Below are 18,860 nucleotides of genomic sequence, written 5' to 3'. Positions count from 1 at the left end.
TTGTTTTCGCAATCCGAGTGCTCCAAAACGTTGAGTTGCAAAGGAGAAAGAGCGATTGGAGTTCAGCGGTTAGCTATCCTTGCCAATACACAGGGCATAATACTGCTCTACGTCCACTTACTAGCATTAACATGATTCCAAATTTACACTGCATTGTTTTAAAAAGACCTGGTTACATGTGGACAAGGTCTTAACCTGCTGTCTCCACTTTAAGCCTTTACAGAAGAGTTTCTGTCCTCATAGTGGTTCTTGCAGTCAGTGGTTTTTGACGTGCTGTTGTATTCCTCCTGTGAAATCTTGTGTTTGTATGGTTTGATCTGAACGAGCCTTTTTTTTTTACTGTGTGTGTTTTCTTTGTGTGTGATGCTTTTGTCCACAAAGGGATATTACTCTATGAGTCCCTATGATGATGGCTATGTAAGTTTCATGTTTACATCTTTTTCTTCCATCATCCCTTCTGTCCCTACCGTCCATCTTGCTTGTTCCACTCTGTATCGTCTCCCCTCACATCATAAAATGTAACTGCTCTCTGTCAACATGAATTCATTTCTTTGCCTGACCCCATGCTCAGTTTTTTATATTTTTTTTTCTTCTTTCCATTAGATTGCCCTAGTTTAAAAAGATGTGTCTCTATCTGTCTGCTTAAGGATCCTTTTGTTAGCCCGGTTATGAGGCCATAGTGTCTTTCAGACTCTACCTCAATATTGTGTCTTATTCTTTCACCTCTTGCTTGTGTCTCTTTTAAAAGCAGTTTCAGTTTTATCCTGTTACATTCTTTGGTATTTTTTTTTAACATGTTAAATAAAAACTTTAATGAGAGTAGCCAACACAAAGTGCATTTTTCCCACAGTCAGGCTGTAAAACACTGCAGATGGCTTTAATTACTGGTAATAAATGGGATGTTTCAGTATCAATGACAGAGTCTGAGGTTTGACATTCATCATTTTCAACTGAATAGCCAGAATGGTAATTCATGTGTTTTTAAACGGTCGTTGAATTGGATCATTTGAAGTGATTGTACACAACGGTGAACTCTTCAGGCAATATGGGCAAGGATGATCATTTTTAGTTGTCTCTTTTTCTTTCACCTGGTTTTCAGTTTTTCTTTTTTGTTTTGTTACATCAATTTTAATCACGTACATTTGAAATATAAATAATTGTTATTCATCTGTGAATATTTTAGTTTGCAGAAACTTTTATTTACTTCCGGGAAGAGCATTTTCAGTATTTCCTGAGTATTCCTTTTATGTGTCGCTAAATCTCTTTTCTTTTGGAGGCTATCAAAAAAAAGCAGGAAAAAAAAGTTATTTCAGTGTTCTAATTTCCCTCAGGTTAAATATAAATTTCACGCTGTTTCCACAGACACATTCAGATTGTTTCCTTGTCTTGGGCCATATTATGTTGCTTTTTGTCAAAAGTTTATTCATTATATTTTATTATATATTTGAGCTGAGATGTAACAGCTGTGAGGACACTACCCCACCTGTTTGGTGACGGTTCTTTGCCTGAATGTTGCATACTGCATGGACAATATTACCCACAAGCCCCTTCACTGTGTATATCAGTGTCCAGCATGTTCAGATAAGGCATGATGAATGCATGTATTATATTATACTAACAACTTAGCTGGTGGAAACTACATGAAATGAAGATTACAGGAATAATTTGAACACTTGCATGTTTTATGTTCTGCTTTGCGTAAACTAAACTAAAATTATGATTATTAGGCTGAAACAATAAATGTTCTAAAATGTTCTAAAATATACATCTTTTCCATGTACTTCCTGTTTTAGGCCTCGTCCATGCTACGTGCATCTATTGCGCTACAGTAAGTGTTTAATTGTATATTTTTTGTGCAGTTTATTTGCTCAGATCCTAAAATGTAAAAGTGAATCATTGACACACAGGAGGCCTAAGGAGGTGCCAATGCTGCCTTCTCTGGACTATGACAAACTGAAGAACGACTTGGTTGTCGGCTCCGACAGACTGAAGTGTCTCCTGCTGCAGGCTCTGCGCTGGGTAGGAAGGGTTTTAGGAGATTCTTATATCGTTACTTTGCAGATTAATTTTCATTTCCTTTTTTCAGTTCTCAGAAGCTTGAGTCCATGTTTCTGTTTCACTGTATCTGTCAAATGATTGCATACTATTACATTTCTTACATTACATTTGTCAGCAGGAACGGAACTATTTCAGCCTTCAGCTTAGTCTAGCCTTTTTAATTAATTGCTGATCATCTGCACACATTGAAACTGTCCCCTTGGTAGAAGTAGCAACAGCTCTTCTTCTTAAAGGGATGTTTATTATCATCTTATTACACATTGTAATTTTTGAGCATAACAAAGAGTACCATGAGGGCTTAAGTAGTAACTGAATTAAACGTAGCATGATATTTATCTTATTTACAAGATGGATGAGGACTTTTTAATCGTTGAATTCTGTTTGTGTAGAGAATAACTCGCTCACTCCCTGGTGAACAGAGGGACACGGTGCTTCAAGCCTACATCAGTAACGACCTGCTGCAACGCTACAGCACCAATAAGGTGGGCCAGCGGTTTCTGTGGAAATGCTTGAATTGGATAGAAATCCTAAAGCAAATGTTTACGATTATAACAAGTCTTAATTGCTTTAGTTAACTTCATGCTCGCTGAAGTTCTGAGCATTTAACACCTGAATCGGGCTTTTATGGTGAACGTTTGACATGCTAACACTAATAAAGGAATATACCATCTGCCCTGTAATTTCACTCTGTACATAAAGAGGACCTAACCTCTTTAAAAAAGCCTGCCCTGTGCAATTCTAAAGTCCAGTTCAGCGTCATGAATCATTTGATGCTCTGTGCTGATTTAAGTTTTGCTGCCTTTTTTTTTTTTTTTGGCCTCTGCTCCCGTCTCCTGCGTCGCATCTGAGATGATGCGTTTGATGGACGATCAAAAAGTTTTAATGCTTATATTATTTTCCACTATAACTGTACTAATGCTGGTAATTTTTAAACTCAATTACTATTTTATTTTTAAATAGCATGCAACTCGGTGTATAAAGAATGTGACCTACAGACAACCTGATCTATTTTGGGAGCTTGTCACTATTTTCTTTTTAATTCTTCTTGATTTAAGATCATCGTGTTGCCCACCCCTGCATGAAAATGGAATTTGTTTATATTACATTTAAATTAGTAGTAAAAATGCAAACTGAAAACACAAATGCAATACTGCCAGAGGGTGATCAAGTAACAATGCATGCATGCAAACTTTTACCGTCCACTTGAACCTTGAGATGAATGCAAATGTTTTAAGACGCTTGCAGATTATTTAGATGATGTTGACTTTAGAGGAAAAGAAACTAAAAAATTATCAACGATAGTGGTTGCTCGGAAGTTTGTTTTAATCTACATGCAAAGAAATGACTCTGTGTTTTTCCTTTGTCTTAGAAAGCTGTGCTTCATTTGATGAAATCAGCAAACGAGGTTGTCCGTCAATACACTGCCCGCCTCATCAATGCATTTGCTTCCCTTGCAGAGGGTATGTTCCTAATAGCCTTTGGTTTTGCATCTTTATTTCTTGGTAATATGAGTCATAGCCTCGTTAAACTTTCTTGTGGAAATGTAGATTGATCGAAGACCTCAGGACTGAAACCACTAATAATGCTCTGTAGCAGAATGCAAATGATAAGGAAAAGCAGTTTATAAAGAGGCTGGAGTAAAGTTTTCTGTCTCTGTTACAGGGAAACTTTTAACGATTAGCATATGATCCAGCCAAATCAACCAAGTCATACCAAGTCATACTAATGCCAAGTATGGCATTATAAACACTGTTTTCGTGGAGTTTGTGTTGTTTTCATAGGAGTAAAGACTTACTTGCTTAAGTTTAACAAGTATTTTGTTTTCTGAATTATTGCTGATAGTCGTAATTTAGTTAAACTGAATGTGATTTCATATTTTGTGGAGAAACTTGAAAATGTTCAAGATTACATAAGATAACTTAACTTTTTTTACCGCCTGCTCTATTCATGATTACAGGCCGGATTTACCTCTCCCAAATTCCAATTCTTGTGAAGCTTCTGACAGAAACACTAAGGAGGGAGGAGAAGGACTCGATGACCCGGGAAAATGTTCTGGTTGCCCTTCAGAAGCTCAGTCTTAGGTAAAAATGAGCAGTTTTTTCTCATGGTTACAGCATAATGAAGGTTGTTTCACAATAAACATGTGACTACAACCCTCTATTATAGATTTAAATTTCCATCATACCGCTCAATCTAGATTCATGATCTGCATCACCTGAAATGATGCACAAGACAATGAGCATCACAATCCTCATGCAGGCTTTTTAAATGCTTTCTATGCTGCAGATATAAGCAAAATTGTGCACCATGCTCAATATGTTATTCATCTCAGATTCTGCTGAGATGCATTCAGTCAATGCGTTTTTCAGATTAGCCTCAAACTGGAGGATCGTTCAGTGTCTCCACTCATATAGTTACATTGCCTCAATTTTATTAAATAAAGGAGAGAAATTGAACAACTATAAAGCCAGTCGGTGACAGATGGATGACAACATGAATGCTTTCAGAGTATAAATTAACCTGCTAAGCTGGCTGACGTAAACACTCAGGTTTTACATCTCTACTGCATAAAGTTAAAATCATGAATGACTCATGAAGAGACGGAAACGGATTTCGGTTTAAAGCGGTCAGGACTGTGGTATCAGCTATGTTATTGTTACTCTGAGGTAAATTTGAATCAAATCATGAATGCAGATAAGACTCATAACACTCTTACCCTAAATAATGAAGATGGTATTTAAAGCAGAATCCAGAAACTCTTTTTTTTTTTTTTTTTTTTATATGAATGTCCTGTTTATTAGAATTTAGGCTTTGCTGATGAGAATGTATAATTGTGGTGCCCTTGTTAGGAGAAGCCAGCAGACAGCCATGATCGAAGATGATCTTATTGGCTGGCTTGTGGATGAGCTGCAGGACTCGGACTGCCTCAGTGACTACACCCTGGAGTATTCTGCAGCTCTGCTTATGAACTTGTGTCTGCGAACCAAAGGTAAGAGAATGAAAAACATAATGTGGGTGAAGATAGTTATTGCATTTCAGATGTTACAAAACTAAACGTAGGTTCATTAAGAGAACGCTAGAGCGTCTAAACGTTACGTTGCTTCATCACTTCTGCATTATGTCGTTTTAGCCAGCTGTTTGTAGTTGTACTGTAGGAATCAACCATTGGTTTTAGTCTTGCTGGTACAGTTTAGATGTTAATCTTAAATTAACCTCTGGAGTTTTAAACAGTAAATTAAATACACAAACAGTAAAAGTGACCTGATGTTAAAGGCGTGTGACCTGTATACGGAGGCCTTTGTCCTGACGTGGCTGTCACAGGTTCGAATCATGTTCCACTGACTTTTGCCGCATGTTTTCCTCCCTCTCCCACGACCTGCCTTCCTGTTTGACCACTGTCAAATGGAGGTCGCTTTAGCCGGAAAAAATAAAAAAAATAATACACAGAGTTGATCACCTTTAAAGTATCGGAGGAATATACTTACCAAAAGGTTTAGTATCCCTGCATCCTACATTTAGAAATACCAAAGTAATTAATCTTGATGGAACTGGATGGAATGGAGTCATTGTTTGACACAGACAAAAAAACTGCTGTGATGTAGCGTTCAACAGATTCTGAGCGTCTTGTTTTGAATAACTGTCCACTTGTAGGAAAAAGGAAGTGCGCGGAGAACGCCAAGCATGTGCTCAAAGTTCTGACTGACCTCCTCGGACATGAGAACCATGAGGTAATTTACACATCTGTCACCACATGAACACAGACCGTGCAATAAAAAACTCACGGACCATTTTTATATATAACACATACAAGTTATTTTCTGCTGCAATATAGCTTCCATATAAATGAACGAAGTAATCCGTGCCACTGTAGATTTGCTATCAGGCCTAAATAAAGTCTAATGAAGTTATGATGTTAATGTTTCCTGTTTCCCTCTCATTGCATATTTTACTCCACACAAAAAGCTTAATCCATATTTAAATTAGATCCCAAATCAAATTTTCTGGATATCTCTTAAGACAGAGTTTGTGTTTGTGTTTGTTGGTGTCGGTGCGGCCTTCCTCAGATTCGGCCATACGTGAATGGAGCTCTGTACAGTATCCTGTGTATTCCCTCCGTGCGACAGGAAGCCAAAGAGATGGTGAGATAGCAGAAATACCATCGTCTGTTTGGAGAAAAGACTTTGCACGGCCATTTTCCTTCCTAATGTCAGCACATAGACCTTGTGTTTTTGAAAGTATGGAGATGAAAATAGATTTACAATGTAAATGATGGTGCCTAATAACAATCCGTGATTCATTTTTGAAAAAGTACACTTATTATACAGCTCAGAAATGCTGCAAATGTAACAACATCACCACTTAGTTCATACTCACTCTCTTTGAGTGCTTGCATAACTTTTAGCGTTACCCGTGTGTTCACCTTTGAATCTGTCTCTATGCTTTATGTTTAGAGTGTAGAGGAGATTCTTCGTTGTTACAACAGAGAGGAAAACCCGGACCTCAACAGACAAATTGAGTTCATCATTAAGCAGCTCAACTCAGGTTAGTTAACTCAAATACATTTTTACTTTAGATCCGATGGGCAGTTCTACACAAAGTCAACCATTTATGATCAGTGTGGATGGGGCTTTTCCTTCTACGAAAACAATCTCTCAATATTGAGACATAGTTTGCAAAATGTTATTGGTTTTTTTTTTTCTTGTTTGTTTGTTACTCTTCAGTATTTTAGCTGTCGAGGATTTCTTTAAGTCCTTGTGCTATTTTTAACCCAGGTGATGAAGAGGGACCAGAGTCAGATGATGAGGAAGAAGAGGATGACAATGATGTAAGGCATTTAGATGTATTAATATTTTTACACTTATGTAGCAAAATGAAATTCTTATTGAGAGTGAAAAAGTTTGTTTTCCCACCAAGACCTGGTTAAGAAGGCAGAATACAAAAAAAAAAAAATCACTACATTATATGCCTCTCTTCTGATTGTACAAATATCTGAAACCTTATGAAAGACAGAGCAAACACAAATACAAGCCTTATCTCATAAATACATCTTTATATATCAGTAACATGTGGTTCTATGTTAAGGCGGCGGGTGATGTGTGACAGAATGAATGTTTTGGTAAAGTTGTTCTTCAAGATGGCAGTAAACAGATCTTGTTGCTGTGGATACATTTTTACAGGAGGATTTAATGGAAATAGAACTTGATAAAGAGGAAATTCTTCAACCCCAGCAAAGGGAGCTGTCTGGGGAGACCCTGCTCACCACTGAGTATCTTGGGGTAGGAAAATAATGCTCCATAATTTTAAGTTAATTATGCTATTTTCTTTCTCTTTTTTAACTAGTCTGCCTTTACCTAATGAACAGCGTTTACTTTTGGACTGTTGTACTGCTGGTGCTCAAGGTGCATCGCCTGCTACTGGGACTTTTGACAGTTTGAGCTTTTCTTTATAATTATAACCTTTATTTAAATTATGCTGTGTTTTGACATTTTCTTATCAATGTTTTGTTGTTGTTGTTGTTGTTTTAGCCGATATATTCCCTTTGCCAACATCCGTTTTTAAATGTGTGTTCTTTTAACTTAAAGTTAAAATATTTTTGGATGCAGTGAGACACAGATTTTTACATCAGTGTCTCAAAGTACATGTGCAATGATACTAAAGTTGGGTTTCCACTTCAAAAAGTGGCAAACTGTGGCAGCTATAACTTTTTGGGGGGCAGATTGCATCAACTTCAGTTATTAAACACTGTAATTCATGTTTCTTGGAAATGTGGAATGAATCTTGTTTCAGACTGTAGCAGTTGCAAATACATCAGAAGACTGGAGAACATCCACGTCTAACCCTGATCTGAACTCCAGTTGATCAAGTATACAAATTTAAGTAAATGTCTTCATGTGGTAACTTTACATAGTAACGCTCCTGCAAGCATTACCGTGAGCCAGGCATCACCGTGTGTCAGCAGCAGACATTATTACATGAATGTGTACAAAGAGTCACAGTGGCACTTAGGGTTCTGAATAACTAAAGGTTCAGTGCAGAACAATGTCTTTGTCCTCTAATTAATAAAGATATAAAACTGTGGCAAAATGTTTAGCATGTGGCTCTTATGTCGTAGATCATGACAAACATGATGAAAGTAAAGAGGAAGTCAACCCCTTTGGCGTGCCCAAACATTGATGAGCCCTTACAACGGCCAGTCACCCCGAGTTCTCATCGAAATGCAGGGTAAGTTCAGTTCATTTATCATAAAACATATTTTTATGGTGTCAGGTCTTTTTTGATTCAAAGTCTTTATTAAAGTTGCCTGACTTCTGGGGTCTTTCTCTTCTGAGGGTCGATTAGTTCACACCAACACAGTCATTTTGTCATGAAATCATTGAGCCATTTTTGCAGTTTGTCTTGCATCTTTTGTTGTGCTAAACTGGTAATAAAGCTTCTATTGGCTAAGAAACTGATATAGTGGCTCAAATGAAATATGTTTTCTAAAGCCTGAATTGCATTGTCATACATTGAATACATTTAGAGGTCATTTTGCAATTTAAAAATAAAAGAAATAAGGTTAAAATAAGTTTTACACTTTGTCAGTATACATGTTGAGATATTTTTACACTATCTAGAATAGGTAATGTTGTATACGATTGTATTATTTTTAGTGAAAATCATCCCAGCAGTCAGTGTGGTGAGGGCAGAAACAGGGAATACCCCCTAAACAGACAGAGAAGTGAGGAAGGGAGTCTGATCCCCTCCTCATACAACTCTCGACCTCCGACACGTTCTGGCAGCCGACCCAGCACTGCCGACTCCCTTCATCACAGCATAGGTTTGTAATATTTTTTTTTTCTTTTTCCATATTTGATTCACTAATTATTCCATAGCTATAAAAGTATTCCAACTCCAGGGAATAGTAAAATAATCCATCCTTGCCTGTACATTTTGTGGCATGTGTTCATCACATGTTTTTAGTCACTGAGTCTTTCTGTATTTTGAGGAAAGATCTAATTTCCCTTCTATCGTATCAGATTTATTTGAAGTGATGCCCGATGTCTTTGGGGAAAATGAGGCACTTCCAGACAAGGAAGTTGCAGCAAATTCCTTGAAATTTTTTCTTCAGGGATACGTTTATCGGCATCCCAAGCACCAAAGGCTTTATGAACTTCTTTTTCTTTCAGGAAGATAGAATAACTGCCAAGCATCAGATTTTTCTCTGTTTGGGAAAATTCAGTCCTAGACTGTCTTTTCTTTTTGTTTGTTTGTTTGTTTTTACCAGTGGTCTCAAACTCCAGTCCTCGAGGGCTGATCGCCTGCAAGTTTTAGATGTCTCTCTGCTACAGCACACCTGGCTCCAATCTGACTCATTAGCAGAGCTCTTTACGCTAGTGAGCCAGTTTTAAAGTGTCACTTGGCAAGGGACACATCTGAAAGTTGCAGCCTTCGAGGAATGCAGTTTGAGACCACTGGTTTATACCAAAACTTTGTCTCAAAATAAAAAAGACAGATGTTTGTTCAAATTCCAATAATGGCTTTATTGATCTCTTACTTTGTCTTGTGTCACAACATTCAGACTCAGAATGCGGACGGTTCTACCAGGACTCAGAGTTAGACCGGACATATGAAGATCAAACCAGAAAAGGACAGTCCCAGGAGGGACACAATGGGCACTCCGTCAGGTAAATGATACCCAAAATTTACTCGCCTGCAGACAGGCGAGTAAACCCCCCCGAAGGAAGGTACGTGAAGGTGAAGGAGCACGCGTTACATTTCGCAGGTGGATGATACGTACACAATATACACTCGCTCTACCCCCCGACCCCCCATACGTGAAAGGTATCTTGCACGTAGCCAGTTTTAAAGGTAAAACTCGCTATATTTACCCCATTATGGGCGCGAGGTCAAGAAGCGTAAGGGCGCTCAAGTGGATGCAAACACATCATCGGCGCGCCGCCCCCTCCAGACGGGGTTTTGACGCCCCCTCTGGTGTAGCGCCCCTATGCGTTGCATACGCTGCATACCCACTTTTTGAGCCACTTGCCTGCAGACTTAGGCCTCTTCCTTTGGTCCATTATGACTAATACTGCATCACTTCTGTTTTGTATCATTGCTAGCCTACAGTAAGTCTGTCAGTGAGCTCACTAGAAGTTACAAACAACTACAGCACTCTGCACATTCATTGACATTCCTGATAAAAATGTGTAAAAAACAAAAAAGTCTGTATGAGAATAATGCGGATGATTTTTGGGGAAGCCGAGGTGGTGTTGCTCAGACGAATGCAGTACTAGTAACCAAAATACCAACCACTGCGTGCACACTAAGCCAGGCTTCCACAGTTTTTTCTAGCCAATTCAAAAAAAATTTAATATCAAGAGTATTAAAATGTTGAGATGACAAATATATCACACACATGTACCACTGCTACTGAATTTACTCAGTTCATTACCCAAACAAAATATTACTTATTCTGAGGCTAATCTATCCAACGACGAAGACGAAGATTCACTCACTTTGCCAAACACGGAGTGGCTCCAACTGCCTCCTACCAAACCGACTTTCTGATTAATTCAACTAATAATTATTTGATCTCTTTGGATTTTAGCTTTCATTCCTAGAGGGTGAGGTGATTTTTTTATTAAAAAACAGACAAAAAATGAGACTGTGATGTCCTAACAAAAGTATCATATCTTGTCCTGATGCAGTAGCACCCTGTGAATTGTGAGCCCTTCATCTGAATAAACACACTGCTCAAAATGAGTTCATGTTGGTAGAGACACATATTACAGTCATGACGAGATGCGACACTTCACAAACAGTGATTCCCTTCCGCACATTTACACTCACATAACGGCAAACAATAGAATAAAACCTCTAACATCAGAATCTTTCACACTAGATATATTTTCATTGCTTTTCACAGTGAGATTACGTTTCTGAAATAAAAGATAACTGTGCCTTTAAGGTTTCTTCCAGATCTTTACCAGACGTGCAAATAAAACTGAAGGTTTCTGAGTCGATGGGTTTCTGAGTCGATGGGTTTCATCCCTGCGCTAGGTTTGATGTAAAGCAAACCTAGCAGAGCAGACGTCTACAGGGCTCCCTGTATGCCGTGACATGTGTTTCTAAAGGTGTGCGTCTGCAGACAGGCTTGGCAACAGTGCCAGACACCGATGGGTGAGTCAGCACTGCCAAGCCGGTGTGTGAGACTGCGACATGCGTTTAAACAAGCTGCAGCCACAAAGGGACCCATTCAGTCCAGCTTCCCATGCTTCTTCCCTCCTCTAAATCCCAGAGGAACTTGACTCCCAAATACCGCCAAGAGTAATGAGTCCCAGGAAGCCCCTGCTCCCCCAACCCCCAGGAACGTAAAACACCTCCACAATACAGCCTGGCTAAGGTTAAACAGAACAGCCTAATTTCATTAGTCTGGATGACAAGTCTTTTATGCTGAGATGAAACAGGCATTCATTTTGGGGAGAATGGAGCCTTAGCAACACAGCAATTTGGCAAGTGCCAGATAAGCAGGTACCTTTTTTTTTTTTTATGTTGTTTTCGCACCAGTAAACATATTTGGCTCTTTCATGTTAAAATAGTCCTTTAGATGCATTGACAGGCATTAGGTGACACTTTGGGAAAACACTGTTTCCATTTCTTCCTCCAGCGGTCGACTTTATTGGCCACACTTAAGGTCAGAAGGCTAGAAAATCAATGCTACATCTGCCCCTATTCCGCGTCGCTGCTGTGCAGATGGCAAGTATCGCACCTCCACCTATGTTCAGAGATACGATCATGTCACACAATAGGCAGCACTGGCAGATCATATCAGGGTGGTTGGCGACAGTGTGATTATCGAGAGCAGAAACGAGCATGAAATCCATCTATTCGACATGGTATAGGATTTCTGCACAGGATGTTAGCCATTTGTCTGCAGCCCGATAAAGTGGGAGAACGCTGTGTAACTGGATGCAGAGGAGTTGTTTATTCATTCTGATAACATTTCATTTCATTCCCACTCAATGTTCATTCAAAGGGTATCAGGAAGGATTCCTTATACCTGTTCGATTTCTCACAGGATTTTCACCTGCCTAAAGATGATTTGTGGCGTATCTTTGAGGTAAAACCAGATTTGACACTAGAAGTGGATGAGTGGTGCTTCAGCATCAGGAGATGTGACAGGTTCTTTTTTATTATTTTTTTATTTATTTTTTTTGCTCATATATGTTGCTACACAACTTGGCAGCAAAATAAATATCCATGCAAACTAAAAAAACACCCATTACAGTGCATTGAATTTTTTTTTAATCCTATTGCAGAGTATTTTCTTTATATAGTAAGAATAAGTGTTTTCAACGTCCATCTCAAAACACAATTAAAAATGGAGTTTATGACATGCCAAACTTATCTACAATGAAGATATACTGTATGTTTGTTTTTATTTATACCTTTGTTTGTTTTATTGTGACATAAATACCTGGGGGGAAAAAAAACTGAGTCTACTGAAATCCAGTTCAAGCAATAATCTGTGATGTTACTTGGATGAAAGCAGCAGATGCAGCTAGGATTTACCAGAACTAAATCCTGTTTTTCATTGAAAAAAATATTCTACAGTATTCTGAGTATCATTACACTAAATATAGATTCCCAAGTCTCACCAGGCATCAGTGGAGTATCACCAGAAACTGAGGCTATTGACTGAAAGTGATACTTTTAAATATTAAGGTCAAGAACTTGCCCAAAGTTGATATGTGATACGGTCCTGATTTCTTTTCTTTGTGTCCCCCCATGTGAGCTTAAATTTGACTCTGGCTTTATCTTGTGACGCATGAAATCCTCATCAAGGATGAAAGTTTGTCTCTGAACCAAACGAAAGTAGTCATTCTGGATATTTTTTTGAGGTTTTATGCCCGAAAACAAAGTATTTCAAGTTTTGTTCTTGAGTTATTTAGTAAATAATTTTTGTGCTAAAGCTAAAGCTTTTTGTGCTTTAGCTTTAGCTTTGCACAAAAAGCTAAAGGTTTTTATTTTTTTTATTTACCAGCACAACCCTGTGTTTTAGCACAGGGTTGGTCTTGATCAATGGTCTTTAAAAGCCTGACCTACCTCATCTTATCAGCAATGTTCTATTTGTGCTAAACCCATTGCTACTTGATTCTGTAGACCTATTAGTAATAATGGGTTTGCTTGGCCAGTGAAACAGTAAAATTCATAGATTTATGATTTACCAAAAAGAAAAAAAAATACTTTTTTCATATCATATCTGGTTTAAACAGCTTTTCTCATTTACTCACGTTGTTTTTGCCTAATCTTTTTTTCTGTCTTTCTTAGATTGTCTGAAACGTTTAAGTGTGTCAAAAAAGCAAAACATTTGAAAAGAGGATGGAGTTTTTAAGAGTTTTGTGAAAACCATAATCACACATCTGCTCAGTCAGATCATTTACAGGACAGTTGTGTTGATGAAGGATCTGTCTGTCTTGCATTATATCTCACTTTCTGTATACAAAACAAAGAATGCATTGGTGACCAAAGCAAGTCAAACTGCATTGCACTTGTCATGTGACCTACATGTCAGCATTATCCGGCTCATAACTTAGTCCCTCTTTTAAATTATTTTGAAAATAATAGGTTCAAAAACTTTACTGGTAAGTTATTATGTGCTCGCCCTGAGTACATTTAAAATGGCCAAAGTGGTTCATGTCCAAAGTCGTTTATTTGTCAGAAATCCTTTACTTGTGGATCTGGTTCCATAACCACTGACCGTCTTGGTTGGGGTTTTTTTGTTTCTGGACAATTTTTTAATGACCACAAAACTCTGAAAGTCTTTTTGTTCTCTGACCATCAGTGACAGCTACATCCTTGGGTTTGTGAGCTCCTCCAAGATCCCCCGGACACCTGATCCCCCCATTAGCCAGAACAGTGATCACCGGAGTCGTGAACTTGCTCTGGCACCCCGGTTCTCCCAGTCGGAGCCACAGCAGGGCAGTCGGCCTGCCAGCTCCACGGGAGGAGGAGGGAGCGGAGGTAAGCGATAGATATGGGGGACAATCAACACCAGACAGCCAGTGTTAATCAGCCATGTGTTTTCATGCCTACCCCAGTTAATGACTTGTTCTAATCTGCCAGCAAGTTTGGGAGAAACCAAGCCATGATTGAAGGTTCAGTGCCTTTAAAAAAAAAAAAATCAAGCCAATAATAGCTTATATTTTGCGCCAATTTAACAGACAGGCAAGTTTCCTATTCTCAAATATGAGTTTCTTGCCCATTTTGTAGCAAATATTTCGAACTTTGTCTTTGGACTTTGTCTTTTGGAACTTTGTTCTCAAACTCTTTGCATACAACTCTAGAAATGATTGTTGTGGCAAACTAAGCTCAGCCAATATTAACAAGCAATTCATTTCTTTGACAAATCTAGTCCTTATAAAAAACAAAACAAAAACACAGTGGTCAAGATTGTTCAAACATACAGATTAGAGTTCTCTGCTTAATACACAGTAGTTTTGAAAATGTTTTGACATTACAAAGTTTTACTTAAAACTCTTTCCCAAAAGATTTTTGCCTACAGACATGATGCATAGTGGACCTGCAAAATGCCCGTTCAGCTCTGACATTCGGTGAGAATTAAACAGTAAATAGCCATCTCTCCCTGGTTAACTGCGCTGTAAAAGCGTGGCTTCAGGTGTGGTCTTTAGTTCTTTTACACCTCAGTGTTTGAACTTCCTGGCACAGTCTCATTCTGACAGTCTTCCCTCTCTTAGCCCCCTCCTTCCTGCCTCACACCGCACACTTTCGTGTCTTTCACTGCTCTTCACAAACGACTTTTACTGTAACCACCTGCTCCGGCTCTCATCTGAGTACTATTCATCCAGCACAACAAAAAGTAGTAATTACTGTAAAGTTGTCGAGTCATGCCCCAGTTTCCCTGTTTTCTTGGTTTTCTTTGTCATGTGTGTCTTCAGTTACACAGTTTTTACTCTGTAACAAAATCCTGGATTTCATTGTTTGACAGCTTATGTGCAGTCTTTTGTTATACATGTTTCAGTGTTTGACTGTGTCAAGTCTAAACAGTCAGGTTACAGAAAATAGCCGTTTAGCAGGACAAGTTCTCTCAGACTTAAGCAAATCATAACTCGTGTAAAGTTTTATTATGAATTATAATAACTTTAGCATTATTATTATTATTATTATTATTATTATTATTATTATTATTATTATATTAATAAAAATGCTAAAAGACTAGACTTCTAAGAATAGTCTTTTTATGTACGACATGGTCCTAATGATCATCTATCTGGGATTTCTTTCTTTAGTTTAATTTAGACCAAAATATTATGTCTGTTATTAATTTTAATCTATTTATCAGTTGTTGTTTTTTTAATTGATGGTTTATATAGGGCTGTCATAAAAATAAATAATTTTTTTTGTTGCTCCAGACAATTTTTTTTTTCTCAAGTTTTATCAGAACAATACAGTGACTATCATTGTTATTTTTTTTTTTCTTAAATAAGCAAATAGGAAAGTCAAACTGGGTTAAGTTTATATTAAACGAGCAAAGTCAATACTCTGCCCAGCCCAATCAGCTTTATTAGCTTTTCATGTCGTATCTCACATAAAGAACTTGAGTCACAGCAGAGAGGATCTGGTGCTCTTAAGCCGTGGCGATAGCATCTTTCCCTGCTTCCATGCATCTTAACTGCATTTCATAAACGATTACCTCGGGCTCTTCCGCCGGCTGACTCTTACCATGAAGCTTGTAATGGCACCTAATGGTCACTCAAAGCCACCGCATCCTCCTGTGAGTGTGTTGCACTTTTGAGGTCTGGCAAGTGTCTGACATCTTATTGCCTCAAGAGGAAATCGCTGACTGTAATCATTGCAGACACACAGGGCAAAAAAAAATTTAAAATAAAGTTTTGTCCAGTTTTGCTGCGAAACCTCTGGAGCTCTCATGTTCAGCAAACCTGTTTATATTAATTAACTTAAATGTCGCCTCTTTGTTTTGTTCAACTCTGGCCTCACTGCAGGGATGGAACACCAAACCACACACGGTGGTTCTGCTAACCCACCTTTTGTATGCACATTAGCTATGACTGACTGATTCGCTCGCTTGCCAAAGGAGAAATAGAGGAAGTGTTTGAGTTACTGAGCAGGCCTGACACTCAGGCAGTGCAAACAAGGAAGGTGAGCCTCTGTCCTCTCCTCATACCGAGATCATTATCCAAGTTAAGACAGGTTGGCAACGCTGGCTGAAAATGGTGACAGGTTCCCCTCCCATTGCCATGCAAACAGATAAGGCAGAGGAAGTACATGTGTATTTGTAAGAACTGTTCATTCCTGTTTTCAGAGAAAACTACCATAAAGACATCAGATCTTGTTTCCGCTCTTGCTCAGACGCGTTCTCTTTATTCCCATAATGAGGCATATAAAATTCATATTGGCGTGACATTAAAGAAGTGCTCTTTGGTGTGTGTTTTTGCTAGCTACTCTTGAAAAGTAAAAAAATAGATATATATTGGATTTTATGTTTATCAACTTGGTGAATGATTAAATAAATTCCCTGTACTTGTATGGTGCTTGATCTTGTCCAGAGTAAACCAAAGCACTTCACACTATCCACACACACATTCACACTCTGATCAGGTCTGGTCTGTCACACCAGCCAAGGCCTATGTCAAGCTGAATATTGCTCTTAAAGTTCAGGTCTTCTGCCAGTGTCTCTCTGCCTCTTTAGTAAAAACTTTTAAATGATGTTGTTGCATTTTCATAATCTGAAACTGAAAAAAAAACATGTGCTGCAGTTCTTCAGTGGTGAATTTTTAGACATATTTATTTTTTTAACTCTGTTAAATGCTCCTTACTGTACATATTGGCAAGATAAACTTTGACCCCTTCCTTGTTTACCACAGTTCCAACTGTTTTAAGTGTTTTAGTTATTGCATTTTCACATTTTTAGCTGTGTTCTTCAATGACTTGAGTAACTTAATTAATAATCTAGAATTTCCCGATGAAGAAATACCATTTGCATTTATACTTCAGTATAGTTTTTTTTTTTTTTTTTCCCTCCAATGTAAACCTTTGAAAATGTCATATTTAAACATACATGTGAGACTCTCCAAAAAACCGGATTGGATAGATATTGCACCAACCATCCATGCATCCTCTCCTCCTCTTGCTCCTTCTCCAGCCAGGCACTCAAAGAGGAGGTGAGGAGGGAGCTGTCACCATGGGGGGAAGCGCTATCTGTCCAGGAACGTCAGGCTTCCTGTAACATCATCCCCCCCAGGTTGCGATCGGGGTCAGGCCAACAGAGACGGGTAGGGATCGACGGCAGCAATGAGAGGAGGCAGAGGAGTGTGTGAAACAATGTGTAGGATTGTGGCTCTAAATCCCCCCCACACACACACACACACTCCCCCCTTTCAGCACACACAGCTCTGGCAACGTGATATGATGGCAGACAATAATCACAACAACCAGCGAAGCAACTCAGTGAATCAAGAAGTTTCTGAATTTCTTTATGTGTGTTTGTTATTTTGCCGTGGAATAAGTCAAGCAGTGCACATGTTTTGCATTTCAGTTCAGACCAGTAGCATTAATATTCGGAACCACTGAAAATAAGTGATTGTAGGTCCATTTTACAGTCTGGGTTATCATTTCCACTTGTTCTTTTTTTTTCTTTTTGGAGATGAAGAGTCATATCATTCAAACTTAAATAAGAAAAAATAAATAAATACTGTTATTAATAAATACTGAATAAATACTCCATATTGCTTTTTTTTAGGGGGAGGGGTATGGTTACTTTGTCAATCAGTGTTTATTAATTTCATGATTTATTTACAGTTGTATTTCATTGTTTATTTCGTAATTGTGATTCATTTTGCGACACCTGTAGTTTGTACAGCTACCTTACGTATTTTGTGGATTTTTCTTTGTTTGTTTCGAGTGCAGTGAGCTGAGAGGCTGCAAATAAGCCCGTGAAATGCATAAAGCAGCTTATTTTGACATGGCACGTCATGGTAGGTGTTGACATGCCATGTCAACACTTTTTTTTGACATCGTATGTCAAAATAAGTGTTTCAAAATAAAAGCCCTTTTAGAAGTCTGTAAAACTGTGATTGACAAAATAACCTCCTCATTTATTTATTTATTTATTTAAATGTATTTTAAATGTTTTGTTTCATCGGGATGTTTATTTGTTTGATGGAGTATTTTTTTATTGTTTCTCAATAACAGTATTCATTTATTTAATATTGAATGAAGGACTCCTTTTTTCTGAGCTTAATGCATGAATCAGACTTGATCTGTGTCAGGATTTAGAGTAAGACAAAATGCAGTATGTCAGAAATACTCTGATTTTTTTTTATAAGGTTTAAATTATTTGAAATATCTAGCATATATATATATATATATATATATATATATATATATATATATATAATGCTTAAAATTATAAGGAAAAAAACCTCACCTTGTACAAAAGCAGTGACTTCCTCTCATCTGACTCTCTGAGAGATGCACTTATTGTAGTTTGGCTTTTCTCTGATTGCCTGAGTGTTTTAATTGTGTTTAGAACTTTCAATATGATGTTTTTTGGAAAAATTACTTGAATATTTGTGATTTTCTTAAATTCAGCATACTTTACATTGTTCTCCTGCACTATTTCATGTATGGTAATGTGTATATTTATGTTCAGTGCTATGTTTCTGATGTAATGTGGTTTTAAATAAATTTGGTACCTGACCTGCTTCTTTGTCTTTGCAGTCTGACTTGCTGGCTACAGTTGCTGTTAAGTTCAGGAAGTTTAGTTATTTAAGCTTTTTTGG

At 37.9% G+C, this 18,860-nt stretch overlaps 1 protein-coding gene across 1 annotated transcript in view; it reads left to right on the top strand.

The window, feature by feature from the left end:
* armc9 (armadillo repeat containing 9) overlaps window positions 1–17,754 on the top strand; it is a 30,330-nt gene extending 12,576 nt beyond the window's left edge. Inside the window, exons 15-25 of the mRNA XM_007541578.2 lie at window positions 4,908–5,047; window positions 5,710–5,786; window positions 6,123–6,197; window positions 6,510–6,600; window positions 6,831–6,883; window positions 7,236–7,334; window positions 8,171–8,280; window positions 8,709–8,875; window positions 9,617–9,722; window positions 13,883–14,061; window positions 17,226–17,754. Of these exons, the coding sequence (XP_007541640.1) occupies window positions 4,908–5,047; window positions 5,710–5,786; window positions 6,123–6,197; window positions 6,510–6,600; window positions 6,831–6,883; window positions 7,236–7,334; window positions 8,171–8,280; window positions 8,709–8,875; window positions 9,617–9,722; window positions 13,883–14,061; window positions 17,226–17,305 (1,177 nt within the window). The 3' untranslated portion in view covers window positions 17,306–17,754. The remainder of the gene's footprint in view (window positions 1–4,907; window positions 5,048–5,709; window positions 5,787–6,122; window positions 6,198–6,509; window positions 6,601–6,830; window positions 6,884–7,235; window positions 7,335–8,170; window positions 8,281–8,708; window positions 8,876–9,616; window positions 9,723–13,882; window positions 14,062–17,225) is intronic.
* Window positions 17,755–18,860: the final 1,106 nt, after the last annotated feature.

This window comes from Poecilia formosa, unplaced genomic scaffold, assembly GCF_000485575.1.
Source record: "Poecilia formosa unplaced genomic scaffold, Poecilia_formosa-5.1.2 Scaffold10, whole genome shotgun sequence".
Lineage (NCBI taxonomy): Eukaryota > Metazoa > Chordata > Actinopteri > Cyprinodontiformes > Poeciliidae > Poecilia > Poecilia formosa.
The sequence above is the reverse complement of the archived record's forward strand: the minus strand, read 5'-3'. Positions and strand labels throughout refer to the sequence as shown.